At 36.4% G+C, this 23499-nt stretch overlaps 1 protein-coding gene across 2 annotated transcripts in view; it reads left to right on the forward strand.

Annotated features, from left to right (window-relative positions):
- MLLT3 (MLLT3 super elongation complex subunit) overlaps positions 1-23499 on the forward strand; it is a 276492-nt gene that overhangs the window by 201290 nt on the left and 51703 nt on the right. For both annotated transcript variants that reach the window (XM_054501809.2, XM_063650503.1), the window contains exon 5: positions 5585-6286. In XM_054501809.2, the coding sequence (XP_054357784.1) occupies positions 5585-6286 (702 nt within the window). The remainder of the gene's footprint in view (positions 1-5584; positions 6287-23499) is intronic.

Consider the following 23499-nt stretch of genomic DNA (forward strand, 5'->3'; position numbering starts at 1 on the left):
ATCCAATTTTTCTTCCACTTTAACATGAAAAAAGATACTAGCACTTTCTTTCACCTTGACACCCTAATCCTTCTCTTTCATTCCTAAATTTCTGTGGAAATAATTTAGTTGTTTAGGTCCAGATTGTTAGACTTTTCTGTGTCAGGAATTCATGTTGAGGACTTACATTACAGTTTTTCATTTAGATTTAAATCTGTATATTGTGCAAGATACATTGTATGCCTCATTTCTTCCCCTTCCCACACATAAAACGTTTCTGGTTCAGTTATTGTTTGACTAGACTCTTTTCTCAAGTCCTTTCCTTTGGCAGGGACAGTGGTTGATGTGCTATTTGAATTCTTAAATTTTGGCAAATACTTCTTTCGCAACGGACTGTGTGTGTGTGATATTTGGGTTCTACTTCTTTTTCTCCCAGCTGTCTGAATGTTACTGTTCTTTCTTCTAGATTTCAGTATTACAAATGAGAAGCACAATGTGAGTTTAATTATTATTCAATTTTAAGTAATTATTCTTTCTGGATACTTGTCAGGTTTTTTTTTTCTTTTTCTTTTTCTTTTTTTTTTGTTTTAAAGTATAGGAATTGTAGTGTGATTTTCCCTGGGCGTCATTTCTCATTATCTTTGCCTGGATCTCAGAGAGCTCTGTGAGATTGTAATTCAGCTCTCTCTTTAGTTTATGAAAATTTTTTTCCATATTACTTTAATTATTACCTCTTCTGTCTTTTCTCTTTCTTCTTTCTGGAACTCTTCTTACGGCTGTATGTTAGATTTCCTTGATCCATTCAAGGCTCTTCTCTTTTCCCATTATGATTTTCATCGCTTTGTATTTTTACTTTGTGCTTTGAAATTTCATTCATTTGATCTTTTATACTGCCAGTTAGCATCGATCTTCTACTTTATCTACTGAATTATTCAGCTTGAGAATATAAATATTTAAATTTTAGTTTTTAATTAAACATTTTTTTCTAGAAGTTATTTTCTATACTTTACTTGATTCTCCTTAAGTAGTCATACTGCTTTTGACCTCAATATTTCATCTTTCTCCTCCAGAAAATCTGTTAGATCTGCTTCCTCCTATTTCCTCTCACCCTTAAGTATGTCACTTATATGTGCATTGGGGTTGAAGTTGAGCTGTTAGGGGACTTTAGGCTGTTGTAATTCTGTAAGTGATGAAAGGTACAGGCATCTCAACCTGCACAGTAGCAGCAAGCATATTATCTATTTCTTGTTTATACACCTAGAGGATTCTGTGCCTTCCTTCTGATCTCCTTACATTCTGCAGCCCTAAGAGCAGACTCTCCTCCTGTATCAAGTACCTTCTCAGTGCTGGGAAGGCTGGCCATACTTGTGTGTGTGAAACTCTCCTGGAAGCTGGGTATGGTGGCATGTGCACCTGTCGTCCCAGTTTCTTGGGAGTCCAAGGCAGGAGGATCACTTGAGCCCAGGAATTCCAGGCTGTAGCATGTAGTGATCATGCCTGTGAATAGCCACTGCATTCCAGCCTGGGCAACACAGCAAGACCACATCTCTAAAAAAAACAAATAAACTCTTTTGAGTCAAGCAGAGCAAATCCTGCACCAATTATTTTTCTCAAGATGCCCAGAAGCCCGTGGCCACATTCTTCAGGCCACTGCCTGCTACCCCCAGAGCTGACTAGTTCAAGAGACATAAATGGGGTTAGATTTGGGATTGAAGTGGGAAAAGTAAATCAAATTCAAGGCCTCCCCTGATGCCAGAATTCTGAATTTTAATACTCCATTCGTAGTTTCAGTTAGCAGTAATTGTGCCTCGCATAAACCCCATTGGCTATGATCCTGCCACTGCACAAAGCTATTTGTAGTTTCAGATGGCTTGTCATCCCTCTGTGTTATTCATTGTGTGTTTAATGACATTTTAGAGGAGACTTGTATTTTGGAACCTTACCTTTGACTATCATGGTTTTTCCTACCCCTACATATGCATAACCTCTTGGACCACACTACAATTTTTAGGAAGTGTCCTTGTAAAAATGCAGTTTGAACAAATAAACTTCTAGGAGAGTTTGTTGGTTTTGATAAGTAAAACTCTTCTGGGAGAGTTTGTCTATATGCAAATTTCATTGAACAAAATATGATTGATCTGAAAATCTTTCACAAGACAGAAGCCAGTTAAAGTAGAACAGAGACCAAAAATAAGAGGGATAGCCAGCGGGAAGAAACAGAAGCCAAGAATCAGCTATGAGTTGTCAGTGGTTCTTAGAAGTAGACATGGAGGTAACACGGAAACTAAAAGCCACATATAATCAGAAAACCTTATTCTGGCCAGTAGTTCTGATTTTTTTCTTAAGTCCTCTACTTGAGTTGCTGACAAGTAGTATTAGAAGAGATTAAACATTAAAGATACCCATTCTGTTCCAAAAAATTAAAACAAGGAAGCATTCAGTGCAATCTGAATAGATGAGAGAAAATATTGTATCCTATAGTCACAGGTTGTAAAGTTAGTGCAAATATATGTATATTTATGTTTAAACAATCATTTGCCTTAAATATTTGAGATTTGAATTATGCACACATGCTGTCTGTGTTAGATTGCTTGATATTCACTTTGTCCTAATCAGCCTCAGGCGAAGAGAATTTGAATTATACATGTGTAAACTTTACATTGAATGGTAATTAGTCTGTGCTGCTCAGTGGTACTTAATGTTGAGGTTAATGGTTAATTGAAAAATTTAAAAAGCCAGTGACAAGACCCCCATATATATTATATATAATGTATCAAATATACATATTTATATATAATAAATATATATTTATATATAATATATGTAAATATCGGATAGGCTGAAAATCAGTGAAAGCTTTTAATCTGTGTCAGTGACAATTTAATGCCTAGCTGTGTATCTGAGCCACTGTTTTACATTTATTACATGTACAAACACGGAGACTGGTGACAAGACCCCCATATATATATATATAAATATATAATATATATAAAAATATCAGATAGATAGGCTGAAAATCAGTGAAAGCTTTTAATCTGTGTCAGTGACAATTTAATGTCTGGCTGTGTATCTGAGCTACTGTTTTACATTTACTACATGTACAAACATGGAGACTGATGACAATATATTTGAACTTTGACATTTGTCATGGGCCCAGGCCAAAGAAAATGCTGCTTTAAAAACTGCTCTCTCTCCTTTTATTTTTTAAATTTTATTTAAGACATTGTTATGGAATGTGTTTGTCCTCTTTTGTTCTCTTAGCTTAAAGATTTTTGAGGTGGTAATTACAAAAAAGGAAAGAACAAGAATGTCTGAGTCACTTGCTTGTACCAAGATTTATTGAGTGGATAAAAAGGTAATAGTAGACATTCAATACCCAGACCAACATGAGAAGTAAAACATTATAAAAAGATATATTTCTAGAGTTTTGTACCTAGCATTATATGCATGTAATTAAAAAAGGAACTTAACTTTTTTATGACACAAGAAGCTGTGTCAGATACCAATGTGTACCCTGAATTAAAGAATTCCAGTTTGTTCTAAAGAAGGATTTTAAAAATATATCATGGAAGGATCTATACAGAAGTTTTATTGTCCTTCCTGGTGCTGGAATGTTGCTGTTTTTTAATACTTAACATTAGAAATATGTTGGTAGGTTCAAAATTGTATGCTTTTAAAACTTACTTACAAAGTATGTGTGTAATACTTCATATAGGTTGAATATTAAACAGTGATACTTGAGTATTCTAGAGCCATAATTAGAATACTGATTGCAAATTTTCAAAATTCAGTAAGTCAACAAGCCAGTTGAAAAAAACTCAAGGATATGAGATTTCAAAATGTTCTTCCTTAATTTAGTTTGTCCATTATACTTTATATTAATTATTCATAGTATTGCTTAACATGACAGGAAATATAATAAAATTTATAAAATAATGAAATTTTAGTAATATGAATCCTATCTTTAGAATTTTCCTTTTAAATCTCAGATTATGATGTTTTCTAAAGAATTATCTAATTTGGTGCATAAAAACAAGTCTTTGCTTAGTAACTTCATTCAGTTTAGAATTTTGAAACCACTCCAGAAAATAAATGGAATAATTTTGTTATATGTCATTTTGTTGTTGAGCAAATGAGACAAAAAAAATTTATTAAGAAACCAAAAAATACTTTTCTACTAATATAGAACAATAAGTTTTCATTTGGATATTACTTTGTGATGCTTATACATGTACCTATGTATATATTTTTTGTTGTTTTGTTTTTGCATAGACCCAATAAGTAGATTGTTCATTTTAGTGAAAAGCATACCCCTGCTTGCTTACTGTCCTGTGTCATGCTAGATAGTTAAGGAATATAGGATTGGTTTACATATCATTGGCTTAAGTGGGTGAGTTAAGGTGAAAGATAATAAGCAAGCCTGAAGATGTAAATTCCAGTTGAAAATCTGGACATTTATTTGTCTTTGGTTCCATTAGGAGGTGGAAGTAAGCAAGAAAGAGCTCTTCTTTTAGTATTGATGTGGATTTTTGCATGTCCAGGATCTACTCTGTTTCTTATTCTTACTATTAATGGTAGAGGTTCACAAATATGGTAAGTATGGACTTAGATTTTGTTCCTAAACAGAAAGATTATATATAGGTTATATATTTTGATATGTTTATATGAGTGGAAAAATTGATCACGTTTAAAATGAAATAGGCAGCAATTACCTCTTTTCTCATGATCGAAATACAGTAATTGCTAAAGACTTTCTAGTCCATTTGATGGTTAGGTGAAATCTTTGTTCTATTAACTTCCTTTTATTTTTCCTAGTGGGTGAGAGATACAGTTCTTAACTGATGAAATTTTATACAGCATAAAAATAATTGCTTTTCATCTCAAATTGAGAATTACTTTATTTCTTTTGGGGGGGATTTTATGATTCCTTATATTGCAAAGCCATTTGAAATTTAATGTAATCTGACCTTATTATGTGAAGCTGGGCTGTTTTTCTGCCTCCTTCTCAATCTTGTTCTATAGCTGGGTGTTGTTCCCCAAATACAATCTGTGCTTTGCTTCCTGTTGTTTTAATTTATTCTGGTCCTTGGTCTCTTAAGTACCTTTCCATTCTTTTCATTCTAGTAATTACCTCTTTATCCTCCAGGACCTAATTCAGATGTTACTTTATGAATTTTTGAATTATTCTTCGCCCCATGCTCCCAACAGAATTAAATAGTTCCCGTCTTTTGGTTGTCAACAACTATCAATCATAGATACGTCATAGTTATTAAGAGTGGGGGCCATGTGTTATTCATCCTTGTATCTTCTAGGACAAGCAGTAGTTAACATTTGTTGAATTGAAATGTTTTAAAACTCCATGCTTCAGATGATTAAGAAAACAGCTTTCCTCATTAAATTCTTTGATAATAACCTACTCTCACCTGTTTCTCGCATACACTATTCTCACCTGTTATATTGTGGTTTTTGGTTTATATTAAAATATTTTTGGTATTTTAATGAGAGCTTGAGAGGAATCAAAGAAGGATCATTTTATGTAGATCTCTTTTGACTCTTCATTGCTATTTAGTTTTGAGAGTTTCATTTTCTTCTCCCCTTTTTGCAGGACCCTAATAGGAGTATTCATACCAGCAGCAGCAGCAGCAGCAGCAGTAGCAGCAGCAGCAGCAGCAGCAGCAGCAGTAGCAGCAGCAGTAGCAGCAGCAGCAGCAGCAGCAGCAGCAGCAGTAGCAGCAGCAGCAGCAGCAGTAGTACCAGTTTTTCAAAGCCTCACAAATTAATGAAGGAGCACAAGGAAAAACCTTCTAAAGACTCCAGAGAACATAAAAGTGCCTTCAAAGAACCTTCCAGGGATCACAACAAATCTTCCAAAGAATCCTCTAAGAAACCCAAAGAAAATAAACCACTGAAAGAAGAGAAAATAGTTCCTAAGATGGCCTTCAAGGAACCTAAACCCATGTCAAAAGAGCCAAAACCAGACAGTAACTTACTCACCATTACCAGTGGACAAGATAAGAAGGCTCCTAGTAAAAGGCCACCCATTTCAGATTCTGAAGAACTCTCAGCCAAAAAACGGAAAAAGAGTAGCTCAGAGGCTTTATTTAAAAGTTTTTCTAGTGCACCACCACTGATACTCACTTGTTCTGCTGACAAAAAACAGATAAAAGATAAATCTCATGTCAAGATGGGAAAGGTCAAAATTGAAAGTGAGACATCAGAGAAGAAGAAATCAACGTTACCGCCATTTGATGATATTGTGGATCCCAATGATTCAGATGTGGAGGAGAATATATCCTCTAAATCTGATGTGAGTAGTTCTTACTGGCTTTCTTCCTTTCCCTTATTTTCAGATTTTATTTCGGATAGCTTCGTAATAAAGAATGAGGGAAGAAAATGAATGCTGAGCTGTAAAGTGGTAGCACAGAGGTAGATCTGGCCTAGAAATGCATTTCCTTAACTAATGGGAAGGAAGAAATGAAGTCGTTAAGGAATCTGCAGATTTTTAGGCTGTTATTTAAGTTGTTAAAGGGAAGATACTTCCATAGCATTACAATGGGTCATTTGAATAGCAGCAGAAAATTTCGGTGCTCATCAAAGCTTGGTATCTATGCTTTCCAATGAGTGATGATTTAGGAAAATCAGAAGAATAATAAAACTTGAATACAAGAGAAAATAAATTTAAAGAGAAACTTAGAAAATATTAGGGCTATAATGTTGGTGTTTTGATCATTGGAATGAAGTAGCATGTTTATGTTGATAGAAGGCTGGTTATAGTATTTTTCTTTTTACCAGTTTTATTGAGGCAAAATGATGTAACAATATACTACACATATTTAAAATGTATAATTTGATAAATTTTGACATTTGTGTATACCTGTAAAACCAGGCAGTAGCATTTTGAAAAGAGAATATTTAATTTTTTTCTTGATTGTTTAGCCATTGATTTGGAAGGGGTGGGGTATGTGATCTTCACTACAAGTTTTTGCTAATGGGTAGGATTATCCTTTGTGGATGCCTAAGAGAGCATCTGACCATCTAATTCCCCTAAAAGGTGTTTTTTGATATTGGGGTTTAAACTTAACAATTACAGATTTTCAGCAGTGGAAGCGATTTTCAGATTATCTATTTTAACCTCTGTAATAAACCTTACACTTCTAGTGACACGGTTGTTACTAATTCAAAAGTGTTTGATAACGTTTTTGAAGAATAAACATTACTTTGAAGTTATCTCTTTACTTTCCTATTTTTTCTAATTTTGGCCTTTTTTCGGTTACTTATTAGTAATGATCAGTCCCAATAATCTCGTTACATTGGCTTGACCGTATTTCTAGGCAATGGTCAAGGAAGCTATCTGGCTAAAAATAACTGGCAATCTTAGAATACTTTTCTTTCTGTCCCTTGGGCTGCCCACATATGTCTGTAGTTTAAATGCTGGCAAAGGCTAGGAGGGCATAGTAGCAGATTTGCTGTCCCTGGTTTGTACTGTTCTGGGTAGAAAGCCAGTCAGGGTCAGGACATGGTGCTGACACTGATCCCCAGTGGTCCACAGATCTCCCTACTCTCTATAGCTAATCTCAAAATTTTAGTAGAAGATCGGATTAGGACAGTAGCATATAAAATACCGGACGTTGGGAAAATTTGTTCCAGTATTTGGTAAAGGCTTTATTGTCATAATTTATGAAATGGAGATGAGAGTTGAATATGTTTGTTCCAATATCTCAAGTATTTATTTTTCCTTCTTTGCTTCTTACCTTTCCTCTTAACTCGAAGCTTATTCTTAATGCAGATGTTACTTGGACCTTTTTTTTGTGTGTTTGACTTTTGTTTCAAATCACCCTGAAATGCTGTTGGGTTGTGATTAGTCAATCAAAATTGTCAAATTTTGCAACTTTGCCTTTTTATATTCTAACACATTGCAATTCTTCTAGTATAGAGGTTTTCAAATCATGGGTTGTGATTCACTAGTGAGCTATGAAATAAATTTAACATATCACTAGCATTAAAAAAATCAGAAAACATTATAATTAGTATGGGTAAGTAATGGCTTATGAAAATTTTATTTCAGAGAAGGTGTGTGTGTTTCTTATAGTGGTCAAAATTTTGAAAGGCACCTTTTTAGAATGTTTGCCGATTTATGAGAAGACCAAATGGCGTTCATAAAGCATCATTGAAAGCTCTTTCTACATGAAACACAGATGGTCTTCCTCTTTAGGTAATTTTGTTTATTCTCCTTTTGTCTGCCTCTTGCTCCCTCCCATTTATATATGATTTATAAAGTATGTCTTTCTTTTGATAAAATTCTTGTTCACTTTGATGTATTTATTCAAAGGTGTACCTTGAAAAGTCTTCTGGAATGAAGAGTTAGAATTGGAAAACTTTACAGTAGGTAGTAAATTTTCAAAATGGTATGTGACATATTAGAGCCACAAATCCAGTGATTACAATAGTAGTGTTTGTAATGTACTCTGCATAGCATTGCTGAGAAAGCCTGTAAAGACTTTCAGGTACTATTTGTGTATAAAACCCAACAACCGTACTTTCCTTATTAGTCTTCTGGTACTAGTAATGGTTTTATTGTTGTTGCTATTGGTTCAATACTTGAAAAGTAGGTAGCGTAACAGAAGAGAATTAACAAAAGTGATGTGATGTAAACCATGAACCCAAAGGCCTTTCTATGAGCAAAGGAAGGTGAGAGAGAATTGAAATTCCATTTATCCAGTAGAAAAGACAGGCTTTGTTTGGACTGTCTCCTACCTGGCATCCCTCCTGCCAGCAAGACAAAAGGAACAGGGGACACTTGTAATGGAGAGCACTAAGCTATGGACTGCTACCGCTCTCCATTACAAGTATCCCCTGTAACCTTGGCCAGTAATTGACTTGGTAGCTTGGGGCAGGCCCAACTTCAGGGGGGACTGTGCACATTGTCCTAGTTGTGTGTCTGCCTCTGAGTGAGTGTGATTAGATGACCTGATCTCTTTAAGGTCCTTTCCAGTTTTATTATTTGAATATGAGCCAGATTGGTATTCATTTGTGGGACATGGGGTGATGGGTGGTTTTAGACATAATGGGCAGAGATCATGGACTTTGGAAACAGAAAAAAGACACAAATAAATCGGAAGAATTTGAAGAATAAGGAAGGCTGGGGAAAATGATTATTTGTCTAGTATGTCTATAAAGAAAACATCTCGCCTCAGTATAGGTCTTATAATTAAAAAGATGAACATTTTAAAGAACCTTTTCTAGAATCAAATTCTACTCAGGTTTTATATAAAAATGTCAGTAGTATTAAGATGGGTTAGGAAGCTTAGATTATTAACTGATATGGTCCTTTTTGGTAAGATTTTTGTATCCTTTGTAAGTGAGAAGAGAGAAAGAAGTTGGACATCCATGGTTTGTATGTCTGGCTGGTGTTTAGGGATCGATCACTTATTTGTTGATAAGTGAAAGGTAGGTAGATAGGTAATCAGAATTCTGCCGTCTGGTGTCAGACAGGCTGTGTTTTAAATTTCAGTGCCACCAGTGATCTTGGGCAAATAATTTAGCTTTCTCTGTTTCTTAGTTTCCTCTTTTATAAAATGGAGATCATAATAGTATCTTCTTTGTAGGATTATTGTTGAAAATTTAATAAATCAATGTGGGTGAAACGTTAACACACTAATAAAAAAAATGTTAGTTAGCTATTGCTATATATGACTTGACTTCTGGGTACCTATATAACCTGTAGCTTTGAAAGAGATTTTTTCTCTTTCAAACTCAAGATTTTTTCTCTTGCAGAACTCTGGTGTCCTTTTTCAAGGTTGTGGGTTTATATGCTGCAATATTTGGTACTCTAAGCCACTTTGTTTTGAATTTTGTCTTTTGTCACTTTGCTCTGAATTTTGTCGTCACAAGGTGTGTGGTCTTGATGTTGATATGGTTCTGCTACATGATCAATGTAAAAATACAAGATAAAAAGTCTTAAGTTTGAAGCTGAAAGATAAGCCAAAGTTTCTCAGATCTTTCAGCTTTTTAATTAAATGAGATAAAGGACAAGAACGTACCAAGTACTGCACTGGGTAGGCACTTGGTAGATTTTTGTTTTTTCACTTTTGTTTTTTGCTATTGCTGTTAAAATATCCTAAGAAATGATTTATCTTGAGTTACTGTTAATATAACTGAAAGAATAATTTTTAAATACATTTTGTGATTATTGAAATGTTTCTCATAAAGAGATCTAATACTGTCACATGAAAGTTTGTCAGTAATTTTCCCCTACAGAAGAATTTGGTAGGGGCTTGGATAAGGTAGACAGGCAGAAGGACTGTGTTATAGTGGGTGAGCATGTAGCAAATACAGAAAGCATGATAGGGAAATGTTTCTGTTAAGAATATTTTACATTCAAGAACTGAGGCTATTCCCATTAGAGTACAGTGGTTCCTGGTTTAGGAGTTCATCTCTTTGGGGTACATAATGTTCCACTGTACTTACTGTTTAGTAGGTAAGTGACTGGTGACTGACACTAACAGCTGCAAAGGGAGTGTATCAGTGTCAACTAAAGGTTTATAATTGTATTTTTTATTAACCTGCTTAAGCTTTAATTGATAATAGGGGAAAAACCAAATATCTTTCACCTCTTCTGTAATTCACCTGTTTTTGTTTTTCATATAATTTTGCTCCTGAAGAGAAGTGTATAGAGTTGATCTTGTCTTCTGATATGAAGACGTTTGGTATTCACAGCAGAGGAGGAAAAAAAAGTAAATGAAAATTGAAATAACCATGTATGATCAGATTCAGTTATGGTGGTAATTTTCTTATCATTGCCTTCCTCTTTCTTGCCTTACTTTGAGGATTTAATCATAATTTTAAAGTGAAGAAGTAAAAAGTTTTAATGATCTTTCCCTGAAAATGGACAAATTACATTTGGCAAAATGTTACATCCTTCAGCCTGCAGCATGAGAAGAGACATTTCAGTCATGTCTTTTGATAGTTGGAGCTTACCAAGGGGTTTTCTTGGCGAAAACCTTCTTGAAGGAGAAAAACAAAATCTCATCAGATGGCAGCATTTTTCCCAAGAGTGGATGGTGATTCCGATGCAGGATAAATGCTTTAAATCACCTTACCAGAAATTTCTTTCAAAAAGAAAAAAACGAAGAAGGAAAAAAAAAAACTTCCCTTCTTTTGTTGTTTCTCATTTCCTCCTGCCCCACCCTGTTCATTGCCCTGCTTAAGCTGTCTGGAGCTGGTAGTAAACGTCCTGCTGTTGAAGCATTGGCCTTAGGTTTTTATGTGATGGAAGGTTGTTGCAGTCAGAGAAGAAGGTCTTTATTGTGTTTTCAAAGTGGCTTTTTAATGACTTGTAATTCCAGCACATGCAAGAGCTGTAAAGTCTGTAAGTATGGTGAGGGAGCAGCTGGAGAGGCCATTCATTAAAGGGCTGCCCTGGCTCTCCAGGGGGCAGGTTCTCATTGGAGGCTCCTGTTTTCTGTGTTTTATAACTGGAGGTAAAAATACCTGAAGGGTTACAGTTCTTCCTCTGGTAAATTCTGCTCAATATGGAACATTAATTGAAATTACCAGACAAAAGTTAACTTTGTTGGGTGCATGGAGATATTTCACCTGTCCCTATTTTCTAACGCATTTTTTTTTCTGTGTTGGGTGTGATCACACTGAGGAGGAGGCAGCCTTGCCAACCAGCTGTTCATTTATTCATCCTTATTCCTGGTTTATTTGAAAAAAGCAGTTAAAAAGGAGATTAAAAAAAAAGAAAAACAGAGGCCTTTTTGTTTCCGTGTTTCAGTAGATACTAGGCCCAGTGTGGTATCTCAGTTCTTAAATTAAGTAATTCCTTAGAAGCCCTTGGGTAGCAGAAGGTTGTGAATACACAGGGGCTCTATCTTTGCAAAGCTGGTTGTCATCAACAATTGGCAAAACTCAGCATTTCCACTGACATGTATTGAGCCAGAATCTCTCTTCCAATAAATTCTGTGAGCCTTCTTTAAGAGAGCTACATCACCTATTCAATGCATTATTGTTTCTTGCTTTATGACCTATACATTTGATGGAATTATCCCATTTGTCATCTTTAGACATAAAGCCAACAATGGGACTCAACATGGCCTCTGCAAGACTAGCATTACCATACCACAGAGATGCCTTATAGCCATAGCTAAACTTGAGTGTTTAGTCTGTGTTAGTCACCCTTCTATGTACTTAACATGATTTAACTCATTCACCCCTCGAGACAGCTCTATGAAATAGGTATTATTATTATTATTATTATTATTATTATTATTGCCGTTTTATAGATGAAGAAGCTGAGGCTCCAAGATGAAGAATCTTCCCCAAGGTTGCCATCTTTAAAAGTGATGGAGCTAGGATTTGAACCCACTTGGTAGGTAGTGTACCTACCTAAGAGGAGGTTGGTGATAAAACAAATCTTATTCTTCCTTGGATTCATACTAAAATTGTAGAGGTGTGCTTCATGAAGTTGGCAGTGCTGCTGGGAAAGCCTTGAATATCTCATATTGTCCCCCATATGAATCCTGTTTCTTTGACCTATTGGTTTGGGCTTTACCAGTGGCCTTCAGGAGGTGACAGGTTGTCCTCATAGGTGGATTTGGCATGCAGAGCCAGGATTGAGGGAAGAGCTGTGAAACATCCAGGAGCCTCTAGCTTCTTATACATCCTCACTTAAAATAAAACTGACTCTCTTGGGTCTAGATTGCACCTTATTGTACTATATCATCAGGATTATTTTTCTGTTTCCAGAGTTTTTCCCATGTGCTTTTGCAAGAGAATTTATGTTTCACAGAGCTGAGCTGCAATATCAACCTTTCCCAGAAGATGCCACCAAATAACAAATGGTGTCCTCCAGTTTGGAGACTCCTTTCTGAATTTTCTAGTTACATTTTGTAAATTCATGTTATAACCTCTCTAAGTTATTCAAAATGTAGGCTGTGCTTTCTTTGAATTAGGAGACAAGATAATGCAATGGTAGGAGTAGAGGGTTGTTTTCTTTTGGTGTCTATGTAATTATTTAACCAAGTTTGAGAAATTGTTCTCAGAGGGTTACAATTTATGACTGTAAACTTTGCAAGCAGTGTCAAGGTCCACAAAGAAAAATCACCCCTAAGCAGCTTCCTTAGGTCACCAAAGGTAATTGTGCAGTGATATATTCCCAGATAAAGTCAAAGATCCTTCTATTAAGCAGGATAATATGGAGAAGCATTTACTAAAATGTTTGAAGACAACACTTTTATCTTTGAATTCTGAAAATATAAAGGTTAGGGATGTGGGAGTACAGGGATAGGAAGAAATATTCAGAATCTGTGACACAGAAAAGGTAATTTTCTTGCCTTTCACGGTCATAGAAGGAAAATACATATATGGGGGCCTCAGGTATTACTTTAAATAAATAGAGAAAGAAAGAAATTACTAGAGTGGCCCTGGTTTGAGACCTCAGTGCTTAGAATCACAGTACTGGTTTTTAAAAAATAAATTGCTGACCTTTGCTTTATTATGTGACACTCCTATTTTTTTAAGTATGATAAACTATCATATCACTTTAAGTTATAAAAAACATTTTCTTCTAGATGTGTTTAATGGTTTGTAATATTCCTTGATTACTCTAATAATGTCCAGTAACGCTTAAAAATATGTATGTGGTAGGTACTTCCTATGTACAGGCACTGCATGAGGTGGTCCAGATAGTACAAAGTTAGAATTTAAGCTGGTCTTTGAAGGAAAGAGGCATGAATTAGTAGAGATGAGGGTGTGGGGTCAGTGGGAGAAGACTTTCTATTTATTTTTGAGACAGGGTCTCACTATATGGCCCAGACTGGTCTCAAGCTCCTGGGCTCTAGTGATCCTCCTGCCTCAGCCTCCCAAGTAGCTGCTGGGGCTACAGGAAAAGGCTTTTTTTTCTTTTTTTCTTTTTTTTTTGTTTTTTTTTGTTTTAGGTGGAGTCTCACTCTGTTCTCCAGGTTGGAGTGTAGTGGTGCAATCTCGGCTCACTGCAGCCTCTGCCTCCCGGGTTCAAGCAATTCTCCTGCCTCAGCCTCCCAAGAAGCTGGAACCACAGGCGTGCACCACCATGCCCTGCTAATTTTTGTACTTTTAGTAGAGGCGGGATTTCACCGTGTTGGCCAGGCTGGTCTCAAACTCCTGACATCAGGTGATCCACCCTCCTTGGCCTCCCAACGTGCTGGGATTGTAGACATGAGCCACCACACCTGGCCAGAAGGCATTCTTGATAAGAGGAAACAACTTGGAAAAAAACACAAACAATTGATGACAAATTGTGTAAATAGTTTGTGTTATCCTCTCTGAGAATGAAGAAGAATCGCATAAATAAATTCCTGCAGTTAATTTATCAAACTGGTTTACTGGGAATGAAAGAAACCTTCTTGAACTCTACTCCCTCCATGGTAGACATGTGCAGGACTCTTTTATTTTACATCTTCTTACTTAATCTATACAATAGGTAAGATAGCTTTTGTTCTCATCTTACAGGTGGAAGTGACAGAGCAAGAATTCAAATCCAGGTCTGAATAATGCCAAAATTCATGCTTGTTGTATTGTACCACTGATGATTAAACCTTGTTCAGAGGGAAGTCATGTCGAATTAAAACCACTGTGATATTGACTAAACATTTTTGAGAAAATACAATTTAGTAATGTTAACTTTCCCATCATCTGACATCCTCTGACCATCTGGTAGTTGTGCCACATTCTGGTGAAAAGGGAAGAGTAAGAAATAAAATGTAGCCACAGTACTTGGAAACTTGGGTGTGAGTAATGGATGCAAAGGAGACTCTGGCATGATTTCTAAAATGCTGATTGAGTCTTGCTTTATGTAACCTAATATCATTTTCTGAGAAGCAGAATTGCAGAAAGTACTGAAAAGCTGTGGTACCTGAGAGTCTGTCTGAGGGAACTTTTCCCTAATGTACTATCTTATTAGGTTGTTTCATATATCTCATTTCTAGGGCCAAGGACATGGCCAGTGTTACTACGAGGGCTCCCACCTATTGTATTGATATTATATTGTATTATCTAAAGGTGGCACTCATGCATCTCCAGGTGGATTATGTCAGAAAAAAATTATAATAAAAGAAATAAAGGTCATGCTCATGAAGGATCTGAGGAAGGAAGATAGGGCTTCTGTGTCCTGGAACATAGCCATACTTGGCCAGTCAATTATCTTTGTGGGCTCAGGAGGAGTGGCCCAGGAAGTGTGGTACAGGAGTCTACACTTGGAATAAAAAGACTAGACAGGCTGGGCACAGTGGCTGAAGCCTATAATCTCAGTGCTTTGGGAGGCCAAGGTAGGAGGATTGCTTGAAGCCAGGAGTTCAAGACCAGCCAGGGCAACAGGGCGAGATCATGTCTCCACAAAAAAATTTAAAAATTAGCTGGGCGTGGTGGTGCACGCCTGTTCTCCTAGCCACTCGAGATGCTGAGGCAGAAGGACTGCTTGAACTCAGGAGTTCTAGGCTGCAGTGAGCTATGATCACATCACTGCACTCCAGCATAGGCAATACAGTGAGACCGTTTCAAAATCAAAAACTAAAACTAAACAGGTTTAGCTTTGTAGTAGAGAACCATAAAATGTGGATTTAATAATTAATAATGCTCGCCTTATTATAGATGCAAATTGCCATTCAGGTATTAGTTCAAGCAAAATATTAATGATGTCATAGGTGAAGTCAGCTTTTGTTTGGTAATTTTATCAATTGCATTATGTGAAGACCTGATGTTGGCAGGGGTTCTTGTAAAGATTGGGAGGCAAAGCTGCAGTCTGGGAACCTAGTGATTTATAATCCATGACCACAGAATATGTTTTTATTTCTGCATATATTTCTAAAATGTCATTTTCTATTTGGCCTAACGCTTCATTTTATTGGGAATAAAAGCAGAATCTTTCTCAAAGTCCACCTTAGTTTAAAATGTTTAGTATCTGACTGGGCTCGGTGGTTCACACCTATAATCCCAGCACTTTGGGAGGCCAAGGTGAGTGGATAACTTGAGTCTAGGAGTTCAAGACTCGTCTGGGCAACATGGAGAAATCTCATCTCTACAAAAAAATACAAAAATTAGCTGGGTGTAATGGTTCACACCTGTAGTCCCAGCTACTTGGGAGGCTGAGGTGAGAGAATCATCTGAGCCCAGTAAGTTGAGGCTGCAGTGAGCCATGATTGTGCTACTGTACTCCAGCCTGGGCAATGTGAGTGAAACACTGTTTCTGAAAAACAAAAGTTTAGTATCTGATAAATTCTACTCAAGATGACCTAATTTCTAGGGCATTTTTAGTAATATAAAGTATTCACTCTATTTTCAAGTGTCCTAGTTCACATTATTTTGCAGCATTATTTTAATTTAAAGTGAGCCTCAGACTTGTTGATCTTGTGGTGGGTTATTTTAAAGTGCTAGGTTATCTGATGATCTTAGTTAAGAATCAGACAGGGCTAGCACATATACTGTTGTTTACCAAGCCTCCTGTCATTGTCTATCAACTTTCAGAGACTTGTAACAAGTCACTTCCTCCCTTTTAAAGATAAGTCATGCATAGTCCTCTGTGTTTTGTATAATAAACCAATGAGCCTCATAGTTTTACCTCCTCCAAAAAACAAGATTTGAAGGAGGGAGGTTGTGTGTTATATGCCACTCATCTCTATCTTCATTGGGCCTGTAGATACATTAATAGCTCTGTGGTCTCTCTTCTCTATTTAGAAAACCTCTCAAGGCTTAGGTACTCTTTTTGAAGGTTTAAGACCAAATTTAGAAATCACATACAGTTTTATACAGCATTTATTTCATGATTTAGATAATCACAGAGTTTTTAGAACAAGAAACTTCAGAAATCTCATTCAACAACTTGAATTTTGCAGAAGAGAACTGGAAGCCAAGTTCAATAACTTGCCCAAGATCCTAGGGGTCTCGTTTTTTTTTTTAAAGGGGGCCCTAGGATGCAGGCCCCCAATTGGCATGCCATTATCGATCATTTCCAGTTTGCAGTGATTCGCACATCCTTCACTCACTTTCCCAAACTCTCCTCTTCTAGGACATTTTAAAGTGGTTCCTAGTGAGTTGTTACCATTTAAAAACTAGCCCTTACACACTTATTTAAGCCTGTCAGGCATATGGCTGATGTGACCTCTTGGTCCAGCCTCTCAGCCTGTGCCCCTATGTTGATTGAATGAACCTCATATCCCATATCCCCAGCTGAATTCCACCTGCAGGGCTTCATGTCTTGTCTAAAAAAGGGTAGGGTGCAAATCCCAAAGGATGTTATATAAGTTAATTGGTGAGAATTTTGATAGACTTTGTGTCCTGGTCATCCTTTATTGTCTCTGGGATATTGCCAACCAGAATAATCATGACTTGATGTATTTCAGGGGGGAAAAAATCACTAGGCAAAACAGAAAATGACACATTAAGGTATCTGGCAAATCAAAAGTCTCAGTATTGTTTCATAATAAAAACATGGAAAGAGGTTTTAAAAACTCCTGTGTAAATGAAGCCTTTACTTGGACAAACTGCTGTTCTCAGCAGACGAAACCCAGATCCTCCTCCCTTCCACCCTCCAGGTTCTTCAGTATCTGAGTCTGTCCTGGATTGTTCTCCTTAGTCTATCTACAAATATAATGAGTCATCCTTCAGGCCAAACATACCTCCCTGCAACTTTCCAGTGAACTCTGGTGCTTTTTAGACGATGGCACCTTCATTTCCTTTCTTTCTCTGATGGACACCTCAAAAGCTCCCTTATTCCTCAACCCATTGTGGTCTGGCTTTTGCTCTTGAAACTGTTCTTAAAACTACCACTGGAAAAGTTCACTAGTGCCTTCCAGATCCTAATGTAGAAACCATGTCCTAAGCATTGACTTTGACCTTATTGGCACTTTTGACTTACTTTTTGCTTGATTCCTTGACTCTGTTATACCTACCTTGATCTCACTCTGTGTGAGTCTCCTTTACCTGCTGACCTTCCTCTACCACCATTAAGTTAGCCATTCTCAGTTTCTCCTTTTCTGTTACATAGTCGGTCCCTGGACAATCACCTGTTACCAATATATTTTTTACATCTTCTTCAACGCCAACTATTCTCAAAAGCTACCAGCTGGACAATTTGATCAACAGGTACTTGAAATAGAACAGATACCCAGGTACAACATATTCTAAAGTATCTCTTGCAGACACTGCTAGTTATCTATTCAATATCCATTATCCTCTTATTCTTCTTACTAACAGAATTTTTATTTTATTAGAACAGTAATATGCCTAACAAAAAAGTTTCCCCAGCCTTCCTTGCAGTTAGACATTATTCTGTGACTGAATCTGGCTAACGAGATATAAATGGCAGTTACTAGGTGGGAATTACAGGGAAGTTCCTTAAAAAGAAGCTGACTCACCTGGCAGGTACCATTTTGTCTTTCCCTCTTCTGCTTCTTGCCTGGAACTTGGAAGTGATGGCTGGTGCTCTAGCTGCTACGTTGTTAGAAGCATATGCAAAGTATGGAGGAACACAAAAACAGGAAGGGACTGGATTCCTGATTCTTGACCTTGTAGAGCTGCCATGCTGATCCTGTCTATCATACTGGGTTTCTCATTTAATGAAAAAAACAATGTTAGTTCATGATGTATACATTACTACCAGGTGAGCATACTCCCTAACTGATTTAACTGTACCCATTATCCCAAAACACCTTCCTGTGTTTTCTAATTAGGTAAATATATATTCCATCTATTTTTATTAACCTAAATTAGAAATATCAGTTATTAACATATTTTTTCAAAAAATACTTACTATTATGGGTTATTGGGCACTGGGGATAATACAATGCTTAAGATAGGAGCAGAGCTTTACCTTCATGTAAAAGGAAATTATAATTTTAGGTAGTGATTGGTGCTATGAAAATTATTTCTTTTCCCTCAGATCTTATTTCATTTGGTTATGATTCCTTATCAGGTTTGCTCCAAAAATGTCTGTGACTCTCCCTTTCTCTCCTCCTGCTGCTTCTATTCAGCGCTTAGTTTGGATTCTCATCACATTAACTCAGTTGAGGTTGGAGATTTTGAGTTGTTCTTCCTATCTCCTGTCTCTTTCCTTTCTCAGGTTCTTCTCTACAAAACTTTCTAAAATACAAATTCTAGAAGAAAATATGCAAAAGGATATAAATCAACTAGTTAAAATGATGGTGTAATGGGTCACTTTCAAAATATTATCTTCACAATTGGCAGTTTAATGAAACATTCCATAGTTTCAAAACTGCAGCACTTGTATGGACTAAGTACCACATTCTCTTTAACATTTTTTTTTCTTTTTGTAATCCTTCATTATGAAGATTTTCAAGTATACATGAAATACACAAAATAGTAAACCCTTCATGGACCATCACTCAGCTTCAACAATTATTAATGGATGGTCAGTTTTGTTTCATGTGTAGTGCCATCTTCTGCTAGCCTGGTATGATTTTTAATAAGATCCAAGATATATTATTTCATTTATAGATATTTTAATATGAATCTCTAAAAGATAAGGACTTTTTTAAAAAACAGAACTAAATACCATGATCACATCTAAATTAATTAGTTAAGTCTTAATATCATCAAATATCTAGCCACTGGACAAATTTCCAATGGAATCAAAATATCTTAAGTTCTTTTCTCTATATTTTGTTTGTATTGAAATCTAAATAAAGTTCACATCTTGCAATTTGTGAAAGTATTACATTTCTTTAATCTATAGGTTCTCCCTCATCTCTCTTTTTTCACATGAAGGTACAAGAGGAGAAAAACTCGGTTGTCATAGAATTTCTGGTTTTGGATTTTGTTGACAGTATCTTCACGGTGTATTTTCTGTAAGTCAATAGTCAAAAGTTAGAATCATGATCAGAGTCATGTTAGGTTTTTTTGTTTGTTTTAGTTTTGTTTTTCTGGGCCAGACCATCTCATGGGTAGATTATATTCTTTTATTAGGAGGCCTATAATATAAGATTGTCTCTTTTTTTTTTTATGATGTTAGCAACCATTGATGCTCATTGCTGTATAAGCATTAATAGCGATTGTGAAATGTTGATATTTTTGTTCCATCATTCTTTCTTCATTTATCTGCCAGAGTTCACCTATAAAGAGAAACTGCCCCTTATCTACTTTCTCCCCCCAAACCAGCAGTAGTTTGTATAGAAAAGTAAAACACAGTGCTTGATTCTTTCCGTTTATTTGTTTTCAAAAGAATGACTTTGGTTCCCTAGCAGCCTCCAACAGTTTCAAAAGTATTGCTTTTAAGCCTTCTCCAGTCTGACCTTTTCATCCGTATCTTTCTTTCATCTCCCCTATACTTTAGTCATCCTAAAATATTAGCAATCCATGACTCCTTGACTATTCCATGCTGTTTCATGTCCCAGTGTATTACCCTGAGTCCTTTATGAGCTGGTTAACTTTCACTTATTCTTTGAAACTTTTCTAAATAATCTGCCACACCCCAACTAACCCCTCCCTCCTTTGTGCATCTACCATGTATACAGTTTATGTATACTTTGATGATGATTGTTTTTCCGTCATATTAAAGTGTTTTTCTCCTGACCAGTGGACTATTTTGAGGGCAGACCCTGTCTCTTAATTTTCTAATTTCACAGCTCTTTGCATGGTCCCTGGCTCTTAATTGGCACTCAACAAATATTGAGTTAAAAAGTGCAAAGATGTGCTAATATATGTATATGTATTTATAGTTAAGACTCCTCTTAAGTAATTGATGCATGTCTAGTCGAGGAGTCTTAACTATAAATATGTCTATGTAATCTGAAGATGGGATTTTTGGTCTTTCTTCTTTATGGAGGTGGACTAGACAGGTCACATGAGTGAGAGAACTCCCTGTACAAATAAGACAAGTCTTGGCCCTCTCAGAGGTACACAGTACAGGGTGTAAGCCACCCTTATGCAAATAAGTTTATATAACAAAATCCTAGGATAAATTGGAGGTCACAGTAAGCAAGTTGCATAAATTGGATTTCACTCTTACCTGCCCTCGCAGCCCCTTGCCTTTGTGTTGGAGTACATAAGCCAGCCAAGGAGTGTGTAGCTCCTGAAAACTCCAACAGAAAGAGAAGAGAGTTGTTTTTTTTGTTTTGTTTTTTAGCTGATTTCACCATGAAGGGTATTAAACCACAAAAATAACACAGGGGCAGCAAGGACCACAAACTAATCTTTTATTGAGACAGCAGAGGGATGTCAGAGTCTAAAATCCCGAAACATTTGCTTCTCTATTTTAAAAAAGCAAATAGTTTTCAGAGAAATTTCAATAACAGGATGTTGCAGTGAAAGAAATTTCTGCCTCCCTGTTTCCTATAGGGGCTGTGCAGAGGCATGATAACATGAAAGTTATATGGCCACCTTGTTTTTGCTGTCTTTGTGATCATGAAATATGATTATATTTCCTCTCATGTTTACAGTGCTCTTGAAATTATTGGAACGGGTAAAATGCCACTTGTATACCATGTAAAAGGGACTTGCTTCCCCCACCCCCCCAACTTCTGTTTCCTCAGGTTGCATAATTGTCAAGACAGAATAGCTTTAAATTAATAAGCTTAATTTGGCTGTTAAATATTTATTAAACCATCACATCTGAGTAACTACAACCATATAATTAAATGTTTATTGTGGCCATGTAGCTCATGCCTGTAATCCCAACATTTGGGAAGCTGAGGCAGGAGGACTGCCTGAAGCCAGGAGTTTGAGACCAGCCTGGGCAACAAAGGGAGACTCTCTAAAAAAACTAAAAAATAAGCTGAGTGTGGTGGCACACACCAGCTGCTCAAGAGACTGAGGTGAGGGATTACTTGAGCCTAGGAGTTCAAGACTGCATGAGCTGTCCTTGTACCACTGCACTCCGGCCTGAGTGAGACCCTGTCTAAAAATAGAAAAAAATTAAAAATTAAAAATATTCATTGTATATGCAGAAGAATGAATGAAAAAATGCAAAAGATATAAGTTTCTAACTAAAAGGGGCAAGTATTGTGAAAGAGAGTTATATTGAACACTAGCATAGTGACAGAAACAAGATGTGGAAGATGAAGTTAGTTCCCCTAAAAAATTAGGGTCTTAGTTGTGTCTTTGTTGGCACTTGTATTTGGAAATACATATATATTTAATTATATTCATTGGATACACTGTAGCATTTCTAAGAGTGGTTTTAAAAGAGGCATTTCATCTATGAGACAAAAATTATACCCAAATATAATTTATCACTGTGGGATGCTGAGATTAAGAGAAAAAAAATGAACTCTAAAGACAGCAGTCATCATTTTAGAAAGAAAGATGTTATCACAACCTTCTTCTCTTTTCTTAAGGAAAGGCATAGCCTCAGCACATGTACTTTGAAACCTTATTAAGATACCCTAAAACTTAGGTAAATATAGATTGATGGGTTGCCTCCTGTATTCACTTCTGGAGATCCCGTAAGTTGTAATTTGCGTGCTGATGGGTCCTGCAGAGCTGCCTTTCTACCCAGCTTTTATAGGGCCGTACATGTTCTGCAGTCAAAAGAAGCTCAAGTAATGAGCCTGCACTGATAACAATTCTGTGCAATCACCTGTAAAGCATACTGACTGTTGCCAGTCGCTGGTGGGTGCTAGCTTATACTGTGTACTTCTGCTCCCAAAAGTTGAATGTTACACTCACTGAGAAGCCAGTATAGTTGTTCCCAAAGATGTATCAGTTGTTCTTCTAATTATGTTAATTAAATGTTTTAGAAACCAGTAATGTACAAAAAGCAATTGTTTCTATGAAAACTAAGTTGAAACCTGATGGGGAATCCCTTGAAAAAATGTGCTTTCAAATAAGGTATAAAACACCAAGGCGGAAAAAATTATGAGACTCTAGAAGGACTCCTGCGTTCTAACAGCTATGCAAGTCTCTGGCTTCTTGCTCATAAATGGTGATTGTAGATAATGCATTTAGTGTGATTTATGTAAGAAAGATTTTTCAGACCCTACTGAAAACTGCTTGATTCTGCATCAAAAGATTGGTTGATTAATGTGTATTTATAAATTTTCAGTTAAAGTAAAATATTTAAAGTGTGTGTATGTGTGTGTGTTTAACTAGTTCTAGCATCTTTCACCTGACAGATCTCCACTAGCCAGAAATCTTGATTGTGCCTCACCTTGGATTGTGGTTCTTTTTTCCTTGATCTTTGAGTTAGGATAAGCCTTACTCCAGCAACAACACCCTTTTTGCCTTTTCTTTCTTCCACTATTCCATTTTATCAATGACAGTGTCATACATACCTCACTTCCTGCATGCATTTCTTTCTAGATGAGTTTGTAGATTCTGTCAGCTTTGACGGCATCTACGCCCACCAACATTTCCCTTCTGAACTTGTGTGCTCCTGTAAATATATGCCAGGTGGTGCAAGAATCTGCTTGGAACCATAGCACTTTGGGCCCAGGCAAGCAGATTATCCATGTTTTGGTGAGGAACACAAACTGTGTTTTATAAACCAATTGAAAAACTAGCACCCCAGAAAGACTCTTCAGACCTGGGAAA

This window comes from Pongo pygmaeus, chromosome 13 (assembly GCF_028885625.2).
Source record: "Pongo pygmaeus isolate AG05252 chromosome 13, NHGRI_mPonPyg2-v2.0_pri, whole genome shotgun sequence".
In the NCBI taxonomy this organism is placed as follows: domain Eukaryota; kingdom Metazoa; phylum Chordata; class Mammalia; order Primates; family Hominidae; genus Pongo; species Pongo pygmaeus.